Raw genomic sequence first — 24,756 nt, 5'->3', positions numbered from 1 at the left:
TTCAAGCAGAGCGCTTTGCTTACAGCATTCAATATTGCCGTGGCCCATGCACCAAATATGCCTTTTCTGGTGGCTGAGGCATTAGTCAATAAAAGTTCTAAGGCTTGAGCTACAAAAGGTTTCAATTGTCACAAGGTCTGCGTGCAGACATGCACCTGCATTTGCAGATTTGGCAACACCCACATCGCTTCAGCTTCTGTCGTTAATCATTGTGCAGTTGTGACTGGTGAGTCAAATAAATAATAAGCGCCCTCATGTTTAAAGGAGTTAATATTGACAGACTTCATCCTCGGTTTTTCCCATCTGAGACAAAGTGATGCTGACAAAGACAGCATGTCCAAACTATTTATATCTTATTATGCTTATGTAATACCGTTCCTCCTGTGGTCAGTCCAGAGGGTTTTTGAGCAGGACGGGACTTTAAGAAAATGAGATGAAAAGGGCTGCTTATTAGAGCCTCTTCATCAAACCTCTACCAAGATCAAAATCAGTATTAGATGGAAATCCCAGGGCAACCTTGGCTCTTTGGATAAGGCCAACAACAGTTTTGCCAAATCTCTAAGGATTTGCCTTCTAATCTGAGTGTGATCTCACACTTCCTGAGTCTAATGCCAAAAGTGATTACGGAAATACTCGCTCGCTGTAGAACATACACTATTTAAGAGAACATAATCAAAGAGAAGGATGGTGACACATGGTGATACCGGACTGCTAATAGACATAACTTTCTGTCAAGTGAAATTTATTACAGAATTGTTTGACTGATTTTCGATATAGTACATAGTCTGGTTACGTGGTCACATGGGAGACTTGAGCTGAAATCCTGAAAGATCAGCTGAAGTGATTATTTAGGAAGTGAGCTTTTGAAGAAAGGAAAGTGGCTGTTATCTAAATGATTTAAGAGTAACCACAGAAAAATATAATTGCAATGAATTGTTTTTACCTTTAGAACTGGGAATAATTAAATTAAGAGGGATAATTGCTAGTTAAAGGGGCATAGAGAAAGTGCTGGCGCTGTTGTTTGGAGTGTCATTAAAATCTGGCTAACATTCAGCTACAGCTTTGTTGGATGGTTTTACCTAAGAGGAATTTTTATTGACTGACAAATGAATCACCACAAAAAGGATAAATTAAAAAAAAGCATATTTGTTTTTTTCACTTGGATATGTCATTGACATCAAAGTGTGGAGTCACAGCAACACAGCCGGTTGGACGCCTGTGAAAATGCTCCAGACTCCAAAAGTAGGGGTGAGAGGAACTCTGCGACTGCCGGGAAACTCTGCATCTGCTCTTTAATAAATTAACCAAAACAGTAGTTGGTAGACAGGACAGCAGCTGTACTCGCAGCAGAAGAGGCAGATTAGTAGTGAGAAGGATAACAGCTGCAAATTAAAACAGCTCCCTGATTGATTTCTTTCATAATAGGAAGCGCTGTGACTGCCCATCGGACAGGCAATAAAGTGGTGTTTACTCAGCCTGAAGTAAAGTTTGATCAGTAAGAGCGACTGTGTGTGTGTGGCGACTTACAGGAGGTGATATCATGCAGGTAAGCTGAGAATCAGCTGATATGGGTGGTAATGGAGGTCAAACGGATCTTTTATAAGAAAGTTGTCTTGATGAGAGGGTCAGGTGCGACAGCAGAAGACTCGTTCACTGTGTTTTAATCTGAGGTCAGAATCTCCATGTATGGCAGCGACTGGCTGGGCCGGCATGCTTGACTGTCGGCCAGTTTACAGCAGGCTGGATGGATGGCAGTGTGTGGAGCATCATCCAGCAGTCTGACATGTGTTTAGCCTCTTATTCAGTGAGTGTAGCTTTCTTCTTGAGCATGATGCGTAGGAAACTAAAGTTAGGGCTCATACCTATGAGACAATAGTGTACTTTTTTTAAAAGAATGGCATGGTTAAATTATAGCTACTCATTTCTTACAGGCTTTTCTCACTCGGTTGCTGTCCAGTATCTCCGCCCCATGATGCCAGCGATGGCACCAGCATTAAAAACATTCTTTAATTTAGAGTTTTGTTCCACTTGCAAATCATTGTCTCTGTCATTTCAACTTTATACAACTGGGATGCACAGCCCGACTGAAAATCAGCAGTCTGCTACAGTCCATGTTGGCTTGGCAGCTTTTTCTGACATTACTTATTCTTATGGGTATTTCATGAATGAGGACCTATCGTGCTAATTTTCAGCTCCATATTTTTGTTATTGGACTCAGAATTGAAAATAACCTTTATCTCATTCTGTGCCTAGGTGCGTCCACTCAGTTCACCTCTGAAATAAGCTGTTTAGCTTCTCTCCCCTTAAGCCAACTGTCCAATTAGTGTAATGGGATGGTTGCCTGCTGATTGGCTGAACATCAGGTGGGTGGAATTTCTGTGCTTCCAGAGGTGTTTGCCTGAGATTAATTTCTAAAAGATATTTTCTCTCCCTGACATCATACGGAGCCAGGAGTAGAAAAGTCTGGAGACAGAGCTTCTGACTCACAGGGAGAACTTTTTACGCTGAGCACATCATTTGAAACTTTGGTCATGTGTAATATGAGCAGCCACCAGTAAAAACTAGGGGAATGGTTAATAGATCTCCTTTAAGGCAAAAAAAAAAAAAAGCTATATATTAAACATTTAAAGCTACGTTTAACACACTAAGATAGTTTTTTGTTATAAGGAGTGTACACACAGCCTGGGACAATTCAAAAATTGTATTAAGAATGATACATCAGTAACATATTTGTGTTAAAAGCATCTTGGCTCCCTGTGAGACGGCTTTCAGAGGAGTAAAATCAATTTTCTTCTCCACAGAGAATTTAGCATTTTTTTGTGCTTCCTCTAAAAGGGGTCTAAGCTTGATGCAAGTGTTTTTTTTATCCTTTATTGCTAAGATAAAAGTAGCACAGTGAGGTTCTCTGAAACTGACTTGATACATGCTCAATAATCCAAGTAAGGAAATCCAAAAAGTCGAGTCTGTTCAATCTTGAAATACAGTTTTTACTGGGAAAATCTGTTCATCACTCAGCCTCTCACTGAAAATGCTGCGTCCAGATAAACAGCAGTAACTTCTTATATAAATTATTATATAAGAATGTAAGAATAAGCTAAGAATATTATTGATTAGTGTCAGCACGAGTAACTGTATACACTGAAAGACCGTAGTAGCATTCTTCTTGCTGAGTTGACACCATTATGTTTATGAATACACATTCCTGTGTGTGTGTGTGTGTGTGTGTGTGTGTGTGTGTGTGTGTGTGTGTGTGTGTGTGTGTGTGTGTGTGTGAATAATCTACTGATTATTATGAAAACAAACTGATTGTTAAGGTCTGTGTTGATGACTTCTGATACTTCTGCTTGTACTATTATACTACTGCTATTCTATACAGTATAGTATGCTGCTATAATACTGTTTCTATAGCCTACGTTCAGTATGTAAACCACTGACTTGTGATAAATAATTATTTTTATTCTTCTTGGAAACTAAAAATTATACATCAAACCTGCACAATGAGAAATCTCTGAGCTGTTTTGCATTGACTGCTACATCTGTTTTATTTACAGCCTATGGCACATTTAAACAACAGAAGTTGAACCAAACTGCTTTAGAGAGAGGCACATGTACACTCCAGATCTTTAAAAAACACTTTGAAATACATGGAAAGCTGAAAGGTGTGTTTGGCTGTATTAGTTATTGTGGAAAGTGAAAATCACAGTGGTCGTTAAAATGTGTTCTGAATATTTGCAGATTGATGATGATTCGTCCCATAAATCATGGCACACTGCTCTCCCCTACATAAGCTGCCTTTATAAGTTCAAAGTATCGGTATGTTGGTATCTGCATACTGACCCTGTATGTACTTGGTATTGGAACCATACCAAAATTTAACAGCACTAGACATTCAGTGTAGAAATTTTTAAAACTGGAACAAAATAATGTTTTGGGTTTTTTTTATATTGCTCAACTAAATGATCCGATAATCTAATAAATTCTAATTTTCGTAGAATTCGCACAGCATGCCTGGAGCTTTTTTTTTCTAGCCGCCTACTTAAATGTCGGAAATTGAACAGAAATAAGATTTTTTTTTACCCTCTGTAATCTAATTGGTGTAATATAAAGGATATTGGATGTGGTCTTCAGAGAATCTAGTCTTACTGGCTTCTCAAACAGCTTTACACTGTAAGCCACATTCATGCACTCATGCAAAGCTTTGTCTACCACACACACAGAAATAGAACATTGCTGGTCACAAGCCAGTGTACTCCTAGTGTCAGTCCTAAGCCCTGATAAATTGAGGGGATTGCATCAGGAAGGACCTTAGCCATTGGTGCTGGTGACCAGCGAGGCGGAGTTGGAAAGAAGAGAGAGAAGAAGAGGGCAAAGGTGCATACAGAGTCAGGGAAAGAAGAGGAAAGGTGGGAACATGGAGGTGAGAGTAGGGACGTTGCATGTAGGGACTATGACTGGCAAAGAAGGAGAGCTGGCTGAAGAGAGGCAAGGCTAAGATAATTTGGACGTGTGCAGAGGAAGAATAGTGGATAAGTTGGACACATAATGTTAAAAATGAAGCCGCCAGGCAGATTTATAAATCATTTTGAAGTGACCGATTTGTTTTAAAAATCCTGAGTGCCAAACAAGCTCCTTTGAGCCTCCTGAACACGTGTCTTAATAGAAACATGTCAGTCAGTGCTGTAAATCGTACTGTAGTGTCTCCTGTTTGTTTCAGTGTGATAACCTGCCCCCTGGCCTCTGTTTTTTTCCATGTCCTCTTTTTTATGAATAGCTGCATCTGTTATGCAAATTCTTAAAAGCCTCGAGTCACCATGGAAACTATCAGCTGGGTTGTACGCTGAAGTGCTGCAGTTTCCTCATGAGGATATCTGGGTACAACTGTGCTGCTGTCAGGGCATTTGTGTTCTTATAACTATGTTATAAATACAAACAAGGCGGGGGATAATTCTGCATGTAGCAGTGATGTTTTCCCTCTTTACTGTTTGTACATGATGACTATTAATCTAATCTTTCCTTTTCCTGTGTTTTTTTTTAAATAATCAGTGTCCAAATTCTGGTCCAGTGATTCAGACAGATCATATGCAGTTGCCTGCCTTTGTTTGCACTCACCATATGCTGTGGCAGACAGCTGGCCATGCATCTCTCATTAAAATCTCTGTCCACTCCTGTTACAGCATGATTGAAAGGCCACGCAGCCCTGATTTGCAGAAATCTACCATTCTCCTATATCGCTGTAAATACAGTAGTTTTATAGCTTACTGGATGTAAGTATCCTTTGCTCCTGCCATTTTCTCCTGTTCTTTTTCAGCCTGCATTGAAAGGCTCCATCACAAAGTCAGATGTAATGAACGTTTTATTTTTGTATCCCAGGCCTCTAAGCTCTGAACTAATGTTCATTTTAAAGGTTAGATCCCTCTAAACTGTTCCTATGGTAAATGTCAGGCTCTCAGTTCTTTCTTTCTTTAAGTTGCCCGTTATTGCACAACTTCTTTTTAACATTTCACTGAGGTATTTAGGAAAATAGGTCACTTCCAAAGTTTCTCTTCTGCCTGTTGCCTTAGGGCTCCTTAGTGCCTGTACATCTCAGCTGCATACATTATACACCATACACTGCACTTCAAACATCTTTTTTTGCTGGTTCCTTTCTACATTATGTATTTCTGACTTCATTTTACCATTTTACCACGGAGGACTAGCAGGTGCCTCGGAGTGCTGTTACCTCAGCTGGACAGAAATGAGCAGCTTGACACTGACACAGAAGCCTTACTGTATGAACACGAGACACACTGCTGAGGTCGACTGTAGTCACGAAGGAAATCTCTTGGTCTGCCTTTCCACTCTTCTAAATCCTTTAGGAGGAAACACTGGCTGGTTTACAGCAGGAGTTTCATCTGTACGGAAAGGAAAATAGATGTTTTTATGATGCACTTTGCATCTGTGTAAAGTATGTAGCATGTAAGATCTTAGATCCTTATGAGGGCAGTTAATGTTATTCAACTAATAAAACACTAGGTGTTCTCCCACAGCAATAGAGGAAAAAAGCCCAAGGTTGAATCTGCCACTCACTATACTCATATACTATATTACACTCATATATGCTATATATATATTTACTGTCATATTATCAAGGTAACCATTTTTCTCTGCAAAATCCAAAGATTATATAACAACCACGATGAAAAATAGTCTAAGCTCTTGGCCCATTCTCCAAACTCCCCACACACAGATCTAATCCAAAGTCCCTTCCCTTTCACCCCTACTTGTAGATCAACCCAAAGGACTTGTCCCATTGCCAGACTCAGTAACCAAATGCAAAAGGTCTCATTCCCAGTTGAAAACAGCAGAAAAGATCCATTCTGCTTTTGTGCACCACAGTGTATTACATTTTCAGGTTGTTTTTTAAAAGTTCCATTCTGACCACCTGCACTTTTTACCTGTCCACCACAGACCTCAAACGTGCACAAAGGGCAGGGTTAAATATAGAAATTTGTACACCAACCTTACCATGATACTATGATACAGTGTTATTGAGGATCATCAGTCACAGTGTAAATGGACTGACTCTTAAAAAACACTTTTGTACTCAAACATGTCCCATTCACTCGTTCACTTAAGCACTTTTCCATGTCTAAGCGCTTTCTATCTAACATTCATATTCCCACAAACACATCTGAAGCAACTCTGGGTTCAGTAGCCAAGGGTTGCTTTGGCATGCAGACTGAATCAGTCAAGGATAAAACCACCAGCCTTCTGATTAGTAGATGATCTGCTCAACCTCCTGAGCCACAGCCACCTCCGTGTCAGGTAGATTTCCAGCTATGACTCTACGAGACAAAAACAAATGTTAATGGCTACATGCTTGCCTGTTGCCTCTTTTTCAACAGCAAGCAGGCTCTGCTTGCAGCAATCCTTCCCCTACTTACTCGATTTGTCTACCTGCACCTTCATTCTCTTCCCCAGAATGAAATTCAGGTTGATGGGTTACTGTTTCAATAGTTTTGACACTGGAGCAGACCAGTTCAGTGGTCAGAATGGGACTTCCAGGTTGTGATCTAAAAATAGCAGTCATGCTGGGAGAGCTCTAGATGTAGAAGAGGCGGTGGCCTTGATGACCTTGAAGGGTAAACTGACCTGACGCAAATCAGGTACACTAAAAGTTGTGATTTCAGCTTTTACTGCAGAAGTCATTACCTCACAACACTGACTCTTACATTAGTATTAACGATCCAAAAAAATTCATCTTCATCAGTTGCCATGGAAATTTGTGATCATACTTTTTATTAGGCAGAATGGTTTAATATTGTGGTTGAAAGGTATGTGAACCTGACAGTGTCTAATAGAGCAAAGTGCACGTTGCATCAGGTATTAATTGTTATGTCTAACTATTTACTTACTTTCCACTGCTTTTACATCTTTACAAACCAGAAAAAAACTATACGATACACACGCACATAAACCAAGAAAGACATAAAGGAAAGGAAAAGGAACGGGAACGGAAGAAAATAGATTCTGCCAGGCATCCAGTGGCGCAGCACTTTCTATAATTGCAACCTGGTGAATTTGTTGTCATGGCTACACTGAGTAGTGGGTGTGCACACTGGGACCAGTTAAGATCATTTTAGTTTTGATGCATTAGTAGTTTCACAGGCTCGCAGACACACATATAAATGTGAGATGTTACCAGAATTTCTCTACTGCTCTACTAGATTATGTATCCAAAAATAATAATACTTTAAAATCAGCAACAGGGACATATTGTAAATAATGAACCTCTTAACATCCACCAGGGTTCAATATGACCAAGGTTACTGGACTGGAGGAGACAAGGGATCAATCCACTGACCTTCTGATTGGTAGATGACCTGGTCTATCACCTGAATATCAGCTGCCAATATATAGTGTGCAATTTGGGATTACAGGTTAAATGCTGTAAGATTATTATTTGGGGATGATAAATGGATGGGTAAACCTAAACTAGTCCCACAAACAGGTCACTAGTGAACCTGTGGATATTCATAACCGAATTATATAACAGATTATGCAATGTCTGGCTGAGAGTTAGAAGAGAAATACCAATCTCATATCTGTATATTCAATATAAACCATTAGCTGGTTAACTTAACTTACCATACAGAATGGAAACTAGTGAAAGCAGCTAGCCTGGTGGGGTCTAATGGTAAAATTTACCTAGAAAGGCCTCTGCGAGCTGTTAAGGAGCCAGGTTAGCTGTGTCCATCTGTAATTACTCTGTGTGATAAACAATAGACTGCATGAATTTTCAACAATCATTCAGGGCTTTGCATTTTGCTGCATTAGCATTTTGCCCGCTGCCCTTTAGTATTTAACTAATCATGAGAGTAACAGTCAAAATCTTGAACTGTTCCCTTAAGTTATTTCACAGCACCACTGCACAGTCTATCGTGAAGTCATTGAATGTCCAGCACAGAAACCGAAAACTTGTTCATGTCGCCCGGTTAGCATCACAGCCACAAAAACCAGGCCTCTCCTGTTGCAGGTAGTGTTTACAGTAAATGTCACGAGTAACTATCTCCACTCAGTGCTGACACCCAATCCTGTCACAGGAACCCACTGACATTTAGTCTTTGTGGTAAACAAGGACCATTATGCAAATAGATTAAGTTGTATTTGTTTTACTATGACTGACTCTTTGATTCCTGCTTTTGCTTTGTAGTTATTCTAGTGATAACTCTCAGTTTTGAAATTCTCTGTTTTGGGTAATATTCTGTTATTAGTAGTAGTACTTTTCAGCAGTACCTCTGTGATTCCCTGACTCTGTCTTGTACTTCTGTTAGTGTCTATCCCCCTTCCTGTTATTGTGTCTGATGTCAATCTTCTTGTGTCTGTGTTTATTATTTATCTTTTAGTTACTTCCTGTTTGAGTTTGAAGGTTAGATTTTGTTTTCTTGTGTCTAGTTTCACCCTCTGTTTTTCCCTCTTGTGTGATTGTCATCCTGGCCTACCAGTCTTCACCTGTGTTACTTACTTTCAGATGTGCTTCGTTCTCCAGCTGTCTCCTGCTGTCTTCTCATTTGTTGTCGTCAGATTTTCTGTTATGCTCACATGAGTCCAGACGCCAAGTAAGGATTTTGTGTTATCCGGGTAAACTGTTGGTTAATTCTGGGTTTTCTGTACTACAAAGGGGCTTCCTTTTTTGTCCTCGTTGTCCTACCACCATGGTAACTTGTGCTGCAAACCTAACCTGCTTCATAGCTGGTTAGGATCCAGATTAGAGATCAGCAGGTACAAAATTTACCACCTACTGACTAATTGATCCCCTGGAAAATAACGTGACCATCACTGGAAGTTCTCTCAGATGTGTATGTGTGGATAGGGGGATATCATGTCTTTGTGTTTATAGTCTTAGATGTAACTTTGTTTCTTGTTTTTTTTTTCTGCAGGCTGTAAAGAATTTTTTAACAATTTCATTATTCTCTAAGCCTCAACATATGAGCCTAAAATGATTCACCTACGCTTTACTTGCTTATGACATTTGTAACAAATTTGCACGTAGACTAAGCCTGTATTTAAATTTCTTTCTAAATTAGTCTTGCTCTCAGACCATTAGATGCCACCTGTGAGGGCTAAAACCTTAAACCGTCCTTTTAAATTTTTTTAATTTAATGAAACGCTTAATTATAATCCATCAGTATTGGCAGTGATCCTTTACTATCTGCTCACAGAGATTCTCAGGGATCTCCCAGGAAGGTGGTGCTATTTTCTTGGTCACGAGGCGTTGATTTCGTACCTGCCTGCTAGAGAGCAGGTTAACCACCTTCATAATACTAAAAGCCCAGTTATAAACCTGAAGTTACCTGAATAAGACAAATCCTCTCATTAAAAAGCAAGTCAAGACAGTAAAAGCCCCACCCATGTAAGTAATCACCATTCACTGCTAAATGGTAGTGTCTGATGGCTGCTGAATCTCTTTAAGCAGCTCTTGATGCTGATTATCGTCTCTAATTACAGGTAAACCTGTTTTCACTGGAATATTAATTACAACAAGCTCTGGTTACTTTCTCGACTGGTACTTTTGTCTAATTAACATCACCCCAGCCTTCATAGACGATAAGCAAGAATCTCATCGCTCTTGTTATGCACTACAGCACCAAATGGTCCATTTTCACAGAGTAATGATTCAGCTGAAAAATTCTGTTCGTTTTCCATTCACCTGCCAACACTGCTGCCACTTTCATAGTGAGCAACGACCATAGCAACAAGAGACAGCTGGAGCTCCAGCCTGCAAAAAAAATAATTATAATTATAAGTATCGAGAACAAAGACAGATTTTGAGAACTTGTCATTTTCAGCTGGGTGTGATGTGTCTTCACTGAGAGGAGATGTGAGATGGCTGTGAGCCTTGCCAGTGTGCTGAATTTCAGCAAGCAGAAAAACGCCCACTGTCTAACAGGATTGTACATCTGAGGATCACAGACACCATACTTATTCCATTAGCAGGGCTCACCCATGCAGACTGTATTTTTTTCCCCATCCAGCTCGGAGGAAAGCTTCCTAAGCTTATTGTGGGTTACCACAGTAGGTTTATTTAAACAGGGACATGCTGTTTGAAAGCCCAGCCTGTCTCTGAGGTTCAGCAGAGAGTGCAGCCAGCATGCAGTTCATTAAAGGTTCGCAGTTCTTCAGACAAGTTTTCTCTTTTCTCTAAAGTCTTTGTGGTGACACCCGCCCACTGACTTGTCCATCAACACAATCCTAATTAAATTGGTAGAATTTATTACAAGAATCATGTGTAATTGCTGTACGTTATGAATGATTCTTACATGAGGGGAAGCAGTGTCACCTCACAGCAAAAGGATCCTGGGTTTGAATCCACTGATCGCTCTGTGTAGTTTGCATTGTGTCGCCGTGCCTAGGTGGGTTTCCTCTGAGTAATCACAGTTCAAAGTCATGCATGTTGTAGGCTGCATTCCAGATACAGCACAGAGTGACGCCACTCCCGAGTTAATGCGTTCCAGAAAAATGAGGAAAAACAGGATTTATTTCAGTTCTTTAGATAAGTAGAGTCATTCATGTTCATCACTAACAATAGAGCAAAATACTTGCCTTCTGACTTTACTTCTGACAGGAGCACAGCATTAGGTTAACCCGTGATTCTAAATTGGCCTTAGGAGTGAATGTGAGTGTGAATGGTTGTCTGACTCTCCCTGTTAGCTCTGCAATAGACTGGTGAACGTGTAACCTGACAACTGGGATAGGCTCCACCCCCCTCTGATCCTGAATTGCATAAGTGGTTAAAAATGGGTGGAAAAAATGATCTAGAATGCTGTCCACATATTTTATAGCAACACTGCAAAAAAAAGTCCAATTTTTTCTATGTCAAAAACCAATTTTTAAAAAAAAGAAAGAAGAAAATGTAAAACAGGATTTAGATATGAAACTTCTGAATGGACCACTCTACGTGAGATTTGTTCTTTAAAATCTTTAAAACAGTTTTTTGTAGGCCACAGTGCTAGAGATCTTTCAGTCTACATCATCTAGTGCAGGTGCTCCAGATATATCAGAACCAAGGTTTCTGTGGCCTCTGGTTGGAGTACAGATGTTTTATCAAGGAGATTGATGCTCACATGGTGACAGCAGCGCTGGTGCCTTTTGTGCTCGTCATCCATAGGGAATAATCTCATTTCACTTTCTCACTTCTCCCATATTTTGTCTTCATTTTCACCGAGCCACCTCTGTTCTTTATGCCACCTCTCACCTTTTCTCTGCCATCCTCGAAAGGCAGACGTCTTTAGCTTCTGAGCGCCTGATGATGAGCTCCTAATACAGTGAAAAATCAGATGAAATGCACTGCAGACTGTTAAATATTAGCCCAGATCAGGTCACTTTCAGTTTTTTACAACTCGTACTATAATTTCAGACATTTTGGGTGAAATGAATTTAATAGTATATCTTAAATTATACTTTACCTTTTAAATCTGAACTGGATAACCACTAAAATAATGCAAAATATTGTGCATGTTAGACTTCTAGAGGTTCACAGAAAGGCAGACAAAAAACAGAAATCTGTGAGCGCACACTTAACGCACTTCGTCCTCAGCATTTTAGCACCACCTTCACACCTTTAAAAGGACACATCCTGTGAGTAGCCGCGAGCTCAGTAATCTATCTCCCTGTCTTCTCAGTACATAGCACAGGATATACAAAGGCTCTCTGTGGAGATGCTCAAAGTTGGGACAGAAAAGGTTGCTAGGTAAGGTGAAAAGAAGCAGGGAGGTACGCCTGTGTGGGACACAGAAGGTCTTGTCAATTTCGATGCTCAAGTTAGACTTGGAGTAAGTTTTTTGTTTAAAAGCTGGTTGTTGCTTTTCTGTATTATAGTACTGTAGAAGCGACTTTCATCTGTCACCTCATTCACCACAGGTCACAACGATGGGTAGCTCCGCATATTTGATTTGGCAGATGCCCTTCCTGTGTTGTAAGACTCTGTATGTTCCAAAAACACATCAGGTTCCGTTTACTTGATTTTGAGGGGGCGCTCTTGTGCGCTGTTCTGCTACTATTCAACTCACCAGTATCATCACGTACATTTTATTTAATATTCTAAGGTTTGGTTTGTGTTCCAGGTTTTGGTGGTTGTTGTTATATTTCTGCTCTGTTTTATTTTCTGGTCTTAGTTTTGACATCTAGTCTCTGTGTGTGTGTTAGTTCCTGTTTTACTTTGATAGTCTCCATCTCGTGTGTACTATGTTTAGTTTTGCTTCACCTGTCAGCTGTCTTCCCATCCATGTCCTGTTCCCTCGTTATCCTGTGTATATATTTTGTGTTTCCCTCTGTTCTCTGTTGTGTTCTCCCTCATTGTAGTTGGTTGGTCTGTCTTTAAATCAATTTATGCAGTTACGACACATTTTATTCTAACCTAATCCTTAAATGGATTCAATGCCGTAGAGGCCCACAGACTGGTTAAAGTCTAAAAGTCTTTTTGTAAGGTTTGTTCACAGTTGCAAAATATTAAAAAATGTAAACAATGTTGTCCCAGAAACTATAAAAGCACTATATGGGAAATAAAAGGAAGGACAGCATGTTCAGGGGTTCATCATAATTATATTATGTAAGAGCAACAAGTGAGAGCAGTTTTTATTGCACCGCAGTCCCTTTGTGGAACTTTCCAAGAAGGTGATTGTAACCCTGGGGAGTTATAGTGTTTATAGCTGCAACAGGCCTTTTCTCCACTAAGGAGAGGACTTTCCACTTTATTTATTAGCAATGTAATACCATCCATCTGTTCCCCTGTCTCTATTAAAAAACAAAAACACTCACCCAGTGTCCCGCAGAGGAAATAACTGCAGCACCACAGCAGCCCCTGTAGGAGGACGGGCCAGTCGTTTGCATAAAGGGCAGGAAAACATTTATTGGCCAAACAGACAAGTACAACAATAAGAGGATTAGAGATGCCATCTTGCACTCAACATGCACACATAAAATACAATGAAGTGAATCACTGCGTGACATAATCCCCCCTATTGATTCATCTCTTGTTGCGAAAAGGGCAAATCCAGTTACAAAGAAGTGAATCATTGGTTCACGCAGCGTAACGCAGTGGAAAATCCGTTCTTGATGTCAGATTTTACATCATGGGCTACATCCAGACCACTTTGTGGCGGACCAGTGAAAACTCTCTCTCTGCCAGTGTGCATAGATGAGTATATTTAAAAAAAAATTATGTGCTATTTCAGCAGAAAGACATCTGTAAGCATGACTCTTTGAAGTAAGAAGTAAGTGTGTAAAATTACAGAAATCTATAAATAATTACGTTGGTGTAGCATGAATGGCCATGGGGGAGGTCTTTATCAGTAAAATGCAAAATACTATTAAAAGTCTAAAATTTCTTTTCTCCTTCACATTTTCCAAAGTCATCCTGTGGACCAGATTGGAGTCTTTACCGGCCAATTCCGGCCCCTATGCCTCATGTTCGAAACCCCTGCCTTGCTACATGTATTTCTGTATTCATATCGTCCTCAGTTGTAATAACTCTATGATGATTACTTTTTAAGTAACAGCTCTTGAAGCCAAAATGTAAATGTGGTCAAAGGTTAGTTTCTGATTAAATGCCCCTAAAACTGATAATACTCCCATAATGCTGACTTGTACTTTGTGCTAAGTGCCAATTGGCAAATCTTAGCATGCTTAGGCTACACGTTGCTCTGAGAACATAAATATGATCTCAGAGATGCCAAGAAACTGATGGAAAGCTGATGGGTGAAATGCGCTGCAGAAGCATTTGAAAGCATTCATATTGTGATGCATTTCCTCCCCATGGAAACATCACTTCACTTTTGTAAGTAAGTGCTCTGCCTCCGTAATGCATAAGTTTTATAGCATCTGTCTTGATGGAACAAGCCACAAACTTGGGCAAAGTTTGACATTCATTTTGCCTGAAAAAAAAAAGAATCATTGTTTTGGGGCTGGAAATTTTTTTCCTAAACAGTCACTACTTGTTGCTTGTCCAAGTTAATTATTAACCATATATCTGAACTCAACACCAGCAAGAACCAAAATAACATATGTCTGATAAAATATAGAGGTGAGGACACTCGTTAAAAATAATGAAATGCTTTGTTTTTTTCATCCTGGCAAATGAGCACAACTCGGTTACACAACTGTATCAGTGTCAAGGCCCCCTTCCCTCTGTCTTCCGGTCCTGGCGGGACACTCCTTCCCTGTGGAAGCCTCCTGCCAGGTGTTAATAGACACCCTGCTTTCCTGTCCATTCCTCCCTCGATCAAGCGTGAAGTTGAACCAACCCCCGAGTGGTGAACGCAGTGTGAAAACTAGGCTACATCTCTGGTTCTGCAGTCCGCCATGGCCCACTGAGGATCCACTCATGCACACCTTTTCCAGGACAGCAAAGCATGCACTTGAGGAGGATATTAAATATTCAGACTCCTGCCTCTACAGGCCTGCAGGGAAAGGAGGCTTGGGGCTAATTACTGAGCTGGAGGGGGGGAGTGTGTGTGTGTGTCTCTCTCTCAATATGTTTGTGCTTGTTAGGGGTGAGCGTGTGCCATGGTTGTGCAGAAGCAGCAACAGCCTTGATCAGATTTATCTTCCATTTATGCAAACAGGAAATGGGACGGGCTGTCCTCATGACTCCAGTGCTTGTCATTAAGAGCTAATGAGGTAACACAGCACTGACCATAACCCTCTTTAGCAGCACATCTGTGTCTTTATGTCCCTGCTGTACTGTAATACATTTGCCCATACATATTTCACCTTTCAGTTGTGCACTGTGTCAGCTACATAAAGACACTACTGATTCATTTTAACTTTAACTTTGGAACACAATCATATTGCACTCCATGTGTCCTTACCACAGGGAGCTCATTGGTTTCTGTTGCAAAGCACAGACTGGGTTAGCCTCATTTTCCCTTCGTCACAGATTTGTCACAGCGCCGAGTGTCCTCAGCAGACATCCTTCTCTGCCTGTGTCTATCTGTATCACTGTAGCGAGCTTGCGTTCCTATAATCTCCTCTCTGGCTGACCCTAGTTGGCTCACTACCAGGGTGGGAGGAGAAAAGGTGAGCGAGGGAGATAATTTGATGGGAACTGGAGCTCATCATCCTTCAGGTGCTCTCTTTACACAACACAGCCAGGTTTCAGCGTGATACATTAAAGTGCTCTCCAGCCTGCTAGAAAAGTCCTGATCTGTTGAGCGCGGTTTCCACTGAACACTTCAGGCTCGGTCTTGAGTCCCAATCTGATGCTAAATCAGCGCGCTCCCTGCATGATTTGCTTTTCCCAAAACTCCCCTTTAGGGCTTCTGCTAAGTTGTGTGACCTCCACATCCTCGCAAAACTACTGAAAACAATGCTGCAATCTTTTACCTTTTACAGTTAAGGGTAACGTTTGTGTTTTTTATAACTTTAGCTGATTTATTCTCTTGGGTGTGATTATTTAGTTACCTGAAATCTACCTCTAACAGGTCTTATTTCAGAGTTTAATCCATCATTTTGACTCTCTTGGGACCCACACCTGGAGGCAGGCTATTTCAGGGAAAGCTCTGATAAAGTTTACATTTCGGGGTGCCCTTTAATTCCCTCTTGCTTCTAAACTCCTGTCCTCTCTTGCCTCATCCGAACAAAACTTTCACTGCTTTTAGCCCCTCTCTCTTTAAAGGCCAAGCTAGGTGTGGAAGCGCTCACCTGTCAAGATTAATTAAAGCTTATAGAGATTGACTGGCACAAGGGAATAATCCCGCTCTCCAGTCGCCTGGGACATGGCCTCAACAGTGACCTTGTGCTGGATTTCACACTGACTCCAGGACAGGAATAATAGGTGTGGCACACCTACACAGCCACAACGGTGTAGGCTTCCTAATCCCCAGCACTATGACTAGACCCTGTTGTACTCAGCAGATTATATCATTAGTAGGTAGCTCAGTGCTTTAAAAGGTCTTCAGTAGCCTTTCAGTGGGTCTCGCTTGCTACGAATGCTGTCCTTTGCAGCAAAGTAATTCATCCGGGTTTTCTTGAAGCCCGGGGCATTGAAGGATTGTAGCAGAATGAATAGAAATGGAGACAGAGGTAGTAAAGTCTCAAAGGGTTTGTTTGTTTGTTTGTTGGGGGGTTTTTTCAGGAGTATCGGTACAATCAGAAACTCCCTCTCGCTCTCTTGCTTTCTTGTCTTTTGCTTACACTCTCTTCCAGTGTAGCGCAAGACACAAAAAGAAAAATGCCCCAGAGTTCACATTAGCTCCGACCCTTCTTTTGAAATGCTGACATGAAAGTAGAAAAGCTAAAGGGGCCGTGAACTAATATCATCAAAAGGATGAACCAGGGCGTTTTAGCTATTTCTGAAAAACGCAGTTAAATGCTACAAATGGAGCAACACCAGTTCTTCTCTTTGATACTGAGTTTCTCTCGAGAATGACCGTCCTTGCTGCCATACAAGACTCAAACTCTTATATCAGTTTTGATTCAGTCAAGCATCTTACCTGATCCCAGCCCTGAAGACCAGCTGTACTGTGCCAGTGCAGAGTTGGAGTGGCAGTGTTTTTCCCATTCATCAGCAGACACCCAGTCATAGACCTGACTGTCAGTTTCCATTAGCCGGCGATGCTTGAAGAAAAGCCAGAAGGTCAATTGAAGACACTGAGTGTTGTTCTGAAAGAAGCTTTTCAAACCATCTGGTCTAAAAAAATATCCCATCAAGGCTGTCATCATATCAGATTTTCTCTACATGATTAACTCAGCCAAACGATGGTTTTAGTATCTGCACTGATATTCGCTGTGAATTGCAATAAAGCAAAATGACTCCCCTGAATGTACAGCAATGTCTGATGTATCTGTGATACTTTTCCTCTTTGTTGCGAATAATAACTTTGATGAATCTGGTTTTGAAAATAAAAACTGTGGTGCGAGCTCCATATTCAGGGTAATGAGAAGGAGCCTTCCATGAATACAAAACAGATGGCTTCAGACTTGTTGCATACTCTGTGCAGTCTTTTAATCTCTAAGTGTTCATTTCTGTCTAGACGGCCATCGGTTAAGAGATATTCTGATGATCAAGCATTTGCTTCTTGTTTGTGCAAGATTAACAAAATGGATTGGGCAATTACTCCGAAACTATCCACATTTGGCATGCATGTGCTGATCAATATCACGCTTTTTGATTTGTTCAGCTCAGCTTCTGTAGTCTAAAATGTGAGGAATTTTACAAATAGCTGAATTTTAGCTAAATGTTACTAAAATAGAAGTAATTGACACTGCTAACATGCTAAAGCTCTTTGTTCCCCCTTCAGGTTTACCACAGCGATGGACTATGGAGTGCTGTTAAACTATTTCAGTGTGAACCAAAGGGGAGATCTGACTGACCTGCACTGTTCTGGGGAAATAGCAATAGATGAGTACAGAGCAGTGGAAGTTTATACCTCAGACATTTTTCTCTCTGTGTTTTCCAGATCCTGGCAATCATCTCCATCCTCTTCATTGTGTTGTCCACCATTGCCTTGTCTCTGAACACACTTCCAGAGCTGCAGGACACAGATGAGTTTGATCAACCCACCGACAATCCACAACTGGCCCATGTGGAAGCCGTGTGTATCGCGTGGTTTACTATGGAGTACCTCCTTCGCTTTCTCTCTTCCCCCAGCAAATGGAAGTTCTTTAAAGGTCCTTTGAATATTATTGACCTGTTAGCCATCTTGCCCTACTATGTCACCATCTTCCTGACAGAATCCAACAAGAGCGTGCTGCAGTTTCAAAATGTCCGCCGTGTGGTTCAGATTTTTCGGATCATGAGGATCTTGCGTATTCTGAAGCTAGCCCGTCACTCCACAGGTCTTCAGTCCTTGGGCTTTACTCTCAGAAGGAGTTATAATGAGCTGGGTCTCCTTATCCTCTTCTTGGCCATGGGAATTATGATATTCTCCAGTCTGGTGTTCTTCGCTGAGAAAGATGAAGAGGACACTAAGTTTAAGAGCATCCCAGCTTCCTTCTGGTGGGCTACCATTACTATGACCACAGTGGGTTACGGAGATATTTACCCAAAAACTTTGCTGGGAAAGATAGTCGGCGGGTTGTGCTGCATTGCGGGGGTTCTGGTGATCGCCCTGCCTATCCCCATCATTGTAAATAACTTCTCTGAATTCTACAAAGAGCAAAAGAGGCAGGAGAAAGCCATCAAAAGAAGGGAGGCTCTGGAGAGAGCTAGGAGAAATGGTAGCATTGTCTCCATGAACATTAAAGACGCATTTGGCCGCAGTGTGGAGCTCATGGACGTAATGGTGGAGAAATCTGATGAAATGAAGGAGAAACTCCAGGATAACCATGTGTCTCCTAATATCCACAAAGGGACTCCGAAAAACAAGTCAAAGACCAACCCAGGCAGCCCCACCAAGACCCTTGAATCAAACTATGTAGAGCAGGCCAAGCCTTCCAGCAGCCCCCAGCACCTCAGTGCACAGAAACTGGAGGAGCTGTACAACAAGATGACCAAGGCCCAAACGCAACCCAGCCTCACCGGCAAGGAAAAGGGGCAGCCGTCCAAATGTAGACAAAGAGCTCAGCTTGAGATGGGAAGCATCCCCAATGAAGCTATCCCAAGCACACTGGAGGTTGTGACAGACATGAAGAGCACGTCCAGTATCGACAGCTTTATCAGCTGTGCCACTGACTTACCTGAGAGCTCTCGCTTTTCCCAAAGCCCCATCAGCAACATCCCGGGCAAGGTCAGTACAAACCCGAGCCTGGAGACCACCCTGGAAAATGAGCATGAAGGCGCCACAACACCCTTGACAGGCAAAGGTACAAACTCCAGAGGCACACACATCAACAACCCACTCAAAAGTCGTTCTCATAAAGTCAACTTCAGAGGCGGTGAGGATTCGGGGACGGGAGTCCTGTCAGACAGCTCGTCCGTGCAGAGCCCCGAGGCGTCCATCTACACGACCGCCAGCAGCAGAACACCCAGCAAGAGCCCAGAAAACTTACTGCCTAGCATGTTCACGTTCCACGATGCCTCCGTCAGTAAGTTCATTGATGCTGACACAGATGAGGAGGAGCACCCGCATGATGGTTCAGTCGCCAGCCCAGCCCAAAGACTCCTGGAGAAATCCAGCCCCAAGTTTGGCCATCGCTCCACTTTCCAGCAGGCTCCCAACCACATGGAGGGCCTCCAACGGAAGCTGGGAAACAGCACACTGCCGTTAGAGGGGCAGGAGAACCACGTGGCTCAGGAACTTCAGCCACTTCAGGGAGAGAAGAGTCACTCTAACTCTTAAAGAACCAAAAGAAAAGAGACAACAGACAGAACGTGAATAGAAAGCAAAGGAGGTGACAAGCAAATAAGAAGCACTGGGAACCTCCCAGCGTTATGAAAGGCACGGAAAACATTTGCGGGAACATTTAAAGACTTACAAAAATACTTCTATCCCGTGAAGAAACAGTAACTGTGCACACTGGGAAAGAATTTTGTGTCCTCTTGAGCTTCTTTCTACTAATAACTTGTAAATAAATCCTTTTAGCAGAGAACTCTTAAGAGATTTTTAAAAAAGAAGCAAGGAATACATTCTGAAGAGTTTTACAATTTATACATTTCTTTTAGCCTGTCCAGTTGACTACAGTTAATCTTTTTCATAAGGCAAAAACCTACTTTCCCGGCATCCCTGGATAGCACTTTGACGCCACAATAGCAAAGGCTGTCAAATCAGTAGCAAACCACAAAGGGCATTGAAACCTGGCATATTGAGTTGTAAGGGGAATACACATTTTCTTTTACTTTCTACACAGTGTATAACCTATATTCAGCGTATACGATGAAGTGGTGGGAAAATGCGTAGTTTGTTTCCTTTAACTTCCTTCCTCGAAACTGGCCTTAGTACACGTCGTCTCCTGTGTTTTATGTTTGTACGGCAGAGCGAAAGCCAGAAATTAACAGGCAGTCAGGCAGCATGCACGTGTGCTTAATCATTACCTTTCATATCTACTATATTTATTCCTATGTAACGTTTGTGGTCTCTTGTCTTGAGTGTGATCTCGAGTAAGACTCAAGTGTTTCAGTCTGTTGTCGTCAAAAAATAAGTTCAGTGTCCTACTCGTTGATCTCTTTTCTTCTTTTCTTTTTTACTGCACAGGTCACATTAAACGACACAGAGACACACTGTGAGGTTATATCCGTGAATGTCCTTCCTGTTCTCGTTGTGCCAGGCTGCTGGCGAGAAAGAGAGAGAGAGCACTTTTTTATTATTAACACAGAAGAAAAAAAAGCGTTATCTGTGCTTGTGTACCTATTTTCTTTGTTTCTAAATGTCTTTTGCATGTCTCTTAGACTTCATGTCCGATGTGGAGGAAACTTAAACGGAAAAAAAACTGTCTGACACTGATGAAAAGTTTCTTGAAGGAGCTGAGGGGGAGTCGCCATTCCTGGTGTAGCTGATAAACTTTGCATTAAATGACACTGCTTATGAGCATCAAAACAGCTGGAAAGACAGCAGTGAAAATCCCAGAGATTTTCGGATGTTGAGCTTCCGAGTGTGAATATTGTACATTTCTAATTACGCAAGTAGAATCTGTTACAACGATACACATTTATTGTACAAGGTAAAGAATCAAAATAATTTATATTTTTAAGCTATTTTCTAAAAGAATGGATTCTTAGATAAATATATTGTGCATAATCTCATAGTTTTGCATTTCAAGTACTGCATTATTTCAATGGAGCTGCATTTATTAGACAATAATCTGCAGTGCATACCTTTGTATTGTTTGCTACTGTCTCCCAGTAATTGTCTGTCCTTCTGTTCTTTGTGTGATGTGAAGAACCAAAGAATTGTTCTGTCTGATAACTCATGCTGATGATTTATCTCAAAGAATATTAGAAATTGAAGCATTCCTTTTCTAAACAGCAGAACGTGACATATATCAAGGGGGCATACTCGCTCATTGGGGACAAACATGTGAGCCAGAGAGAGCGTGCTGGCCCCTGAAGAAGACGACTGCTGATGGAGGATGAAATAGGAAAATGAAAAAGGAAGGCAGGAACGAAGCACTTTATTTCAGATCCATTTAGAAAGCTAATTTGATTATTTACACTCTCTGGATCCTGGCAAGTGGTTTGCTTCCAGAAATCCAAAACATTATGCTCACTTGAGTCCACATGACATCTCTTATAAACTTAAAGACACCTCGCAGCTATGTGCAGCTTGCCACTCTGATACACAAACAGCAAGGAGGTACATTAGGCCACTTAAGTTCAACCAAAGGGATCCGTCATCCCGCTTTTCTGAACGCACATGATCACCGGACACATGAGCGATCCGGGCGTTGATCATCCGGTGCTCTCATGCTCTTTCTTACAGAAACCAAGCAAGTATTTTTTTATTATTGCAACTTACAACATATCATGCAAGCCAGCTACAAGCAGTCGTTTTCAGTAGTGGACCTTAAGCTTAAAAGAGATATTCACTGCTGTGCAATGTCTGCAGTCATTAGACGTAATATGAGTTAGATATTTTGGTGCCTTTGCTTTTAAGAACGCCTACTCTGCACGCTGAATCTGTCGCTGTGCCCTGTCTAATGGAGCCTGAATGACAATAAAACAAACAGCGAATAAACACATAGAGAACTGGGTCATCATGTTGTCAGACTGATATATTAGATATCTACAGCCCTTTCTCTCATGTCTTTCCTGCGCACTTTCACTCAAAAAGCACCAAACGGGTGCACGGAAAAGGCCCGGTCCACACAAACAAACAGGTGGGGACTCGCTCGGTAGAGTGAACAACCACTGTTTCCATGGTGATGGCTGAGATGACTGAATGGCTCAGATTTGATGCAAGCAAGTAGTCGAATTTGTAGAGATGGAGTCCTTAAAGACTCAAATAGCATATTGAGAGTGCAGACAGCATTCACATTCTGTTCATTCCTCTCAGTTTGTTCCCTGCTCGCTTGTCACTCAAGTGTGGTGAAGGCTTAAAAACAAATGTGTAAACAGAAAACTGGATTATGGGCCTCTTAAAAACAGTCACATATTCCCTTTTTTTCATAGAAACATGGACACATTTCAGCAAATTACAAGACAGCAGACAGAGTACGAACATATGCCCCCATCTAAGGTGATGCAGTTAATAAAGACTTCAGCTTCCTAGCTGTGCAGTAGAACTGTTACCCTGATTATAACTGACGTTGCTCTGCTCCTTCACCTCATGACCAACAAAGACAGAAGTTAATCATTCAGAGGAGAGCATGGAAGTATTAACAAAGAAATTTCCTTTTTTCTTTTCGCTCATTTTTGGGAAGAGTAAAGCGTCTCTCAGGCAAAAGAACTGCCTTGACATTCTGTCAGTAAGAAGCCGAGTTATGCAGTCAGATTATATCACTCGTATGCATTTTCCATTACAAGGCCCAGCCTTGTGCTCGAGTCTTCTGTGAAGAATGACAGTGCAAAGCAGGCAGATGAGGCAACCTTTGAGGATGTGTTCAATTCAGTGAGTCTATAAATACAATCCTGGGCATGCACCGGAAAGGTCTGAGCCTGCAGGAAAGGCTCAGTTACAGCAGTGTGTTTGGTCAGATGGCGTCATGCAGTTTTTGAAGAACAAACTTTGCCTGCAAGTCTGGCAAAAGGGGTGGCTTGGAGGAAGCTACACAGCTACTGTGTAGTTACTTTGCTTTTTTTTTTTCTTGCAGCCCTGCCCAATGCTGCATTGTAATAGAATAAAAATGTCAAACTGAAAAATGGTCATATAACTTTGGCTGCTGAGGGTGCTAGGGACATAAGAAAAGAACAAGGAAAGGGGGGAGCATGTGTCACACGGTGAAGAATGAAGGCTCATTAGCATTCAACAGTCAGACATGCAGTAAATAATATTTTGGAAAATGAGCCTCTAATCTAGTTGACTTTCTAAACAAGCCATAGTCTATTTGAATACATTTTTTCTGTGTTGGATGAACGTTAACAATGTCCTTGTTGCTTTTTATATAATTTCCTCTTGTTTTCTGAACTGCACTTTATTTATTTTGCCTAAATTAAGCCCTCGGCTTCTTAACGAGAATAGGAATAACAACACAAAGAAAAAACTGAGAAAATACAAACTTACACATTAGTTCAAATACAACTCCAGAAAGCACAAGTTTTATCACTGAGTAAGCATTTCAAGCCAAATACAGACACTTCATTTGATTTCAATCCTTTTCTTCCCCCTCCTTCAGGGAAATAATCATTCTGTTCAACTCACGCAGGTCTGTACGTCGCCCCATCTGTGTCTGGGAAAATGTCTCTTTTGTAAAGTTTAGTACTTTGTACCAGTTGACTTTGTAGAATATTTGTGATTTCCCATTGTTCAGTGCATGTAGCGCTATGAAACTTTGACACACAGAACTTGTAAATATTATCTAAAAACGAAAAGAGAATAAAAAGCTATAGGAAAATGTCTATAATGAGCAGTTTTGAAGCAGATTTCTCATTTTACTGACTGATGCTTAATAAAGACAATAATCCAGTGTTGGTCCCGCGAGTCTCACTCTTCTTGTAAGACAGTTCATTATTTAAGCACAGAATTCTTTATTTCGATGCGCGTGGCTCTTGTGGTCCTCCATACATAACAACGTGTGACAGCAAACTGCAGCCTGAGCCTGAGCTAAAGGGTCGAGGATAAACACTGCTTGTTTTATACAATAGCTCCCTCTAGTGGTATGTTTTCGTATCCATTAAGATGTGTACGGATCCGATGTCTCTGACTAAACTTTCAGGAGTGGGAGGTTAAGTTTCCCATGACGCCACGTGAGAAACTCGGACTGTTGTGGAGGGGTTCACCAGTAAGTTCATATAGAGAAATACTGAGCAGATTTGGTGCAACTCTCCACAGCAGTCTCAGTATGCCATTAATTTACATGGAAGAACAAACTGTATTTCCTGCATCAAACACAGTACATCTAGTTTTAATGATGAGTGACCAGTGAAGTTTCCATTCTGTGCCAACAATGACCACCAACACCAACATCAACACTTAATTACTTGTTGATTATTTATACAGTTATTATTTTTATTGCATTTTTCAAAATCTTAAGGTGACGTGAATATCAATTCAAGGTAAAAATATGCATCCAACTGTCCATTTTCTTCCATAATGGAGCAAACACAATTAGAACACTGGGACCAGAACAATATTTTTGCTTGACTAATGAGCCCATGCTTTGGCGAGATACTCAACCCCAAGTTTGGTCTAATGGATCCATTGTAGTGTAAGTGTGAATGTATGAAAGCAGTATATGAACAATATG

At 41.2% G+C, this 24,756-nt stretch overlaps 1 protein-coding gene across 1 annotated transcript in view; it reads left to right on the top strand.

Annotated features, from left to right (window-relative positions):
• LOC102307277 (potassium voltage-gated channel subfamily B member 1) overlaps window positions 1-23,978 on the top strand; it is a 40,189-nt gene extending 16,211 nt beyond the window's left edge. Inside the window, exon 3 of the mRNA XM_005941087.2 lies at window positions 17,937-23,978. Within this exon, the coding sequence (XP_005941149.1) occupies window positions 17,937-19,757 (1,821 nt within the window). The 3' untranslated portion in view covers window positions 19,758-23,978. The remainder of the gene's footprint in view (window positions 1-17,936) is intronic.
• Window positions 23,979-24,756: the final 778 nt, after the last annotated feature.

The sequence above is a fragment of the Haplochromis burtoni genome, unplaced genomic scaffold (assembly GCF_018398535.1).
Source record: "Haplochromis burtoni strain Fernald_Lab_line unplaced genomic scaffold, NCSU_Asbu1 Contig_177, whole genome shotgun sequence".
Taxonomy (NCBI): domain Eukaryota; kingdom Metazoa; phylum Chordata; class Actinopteri; order Cichliformes; family Cichlidae; genus Haplochromis; species Haplochromis burtoni.
The sequence above is the reverse complement of the archived record's forward strand: the minus strand, read 5'-3'. Positions and strand labels throughout refer to the sequence as shown.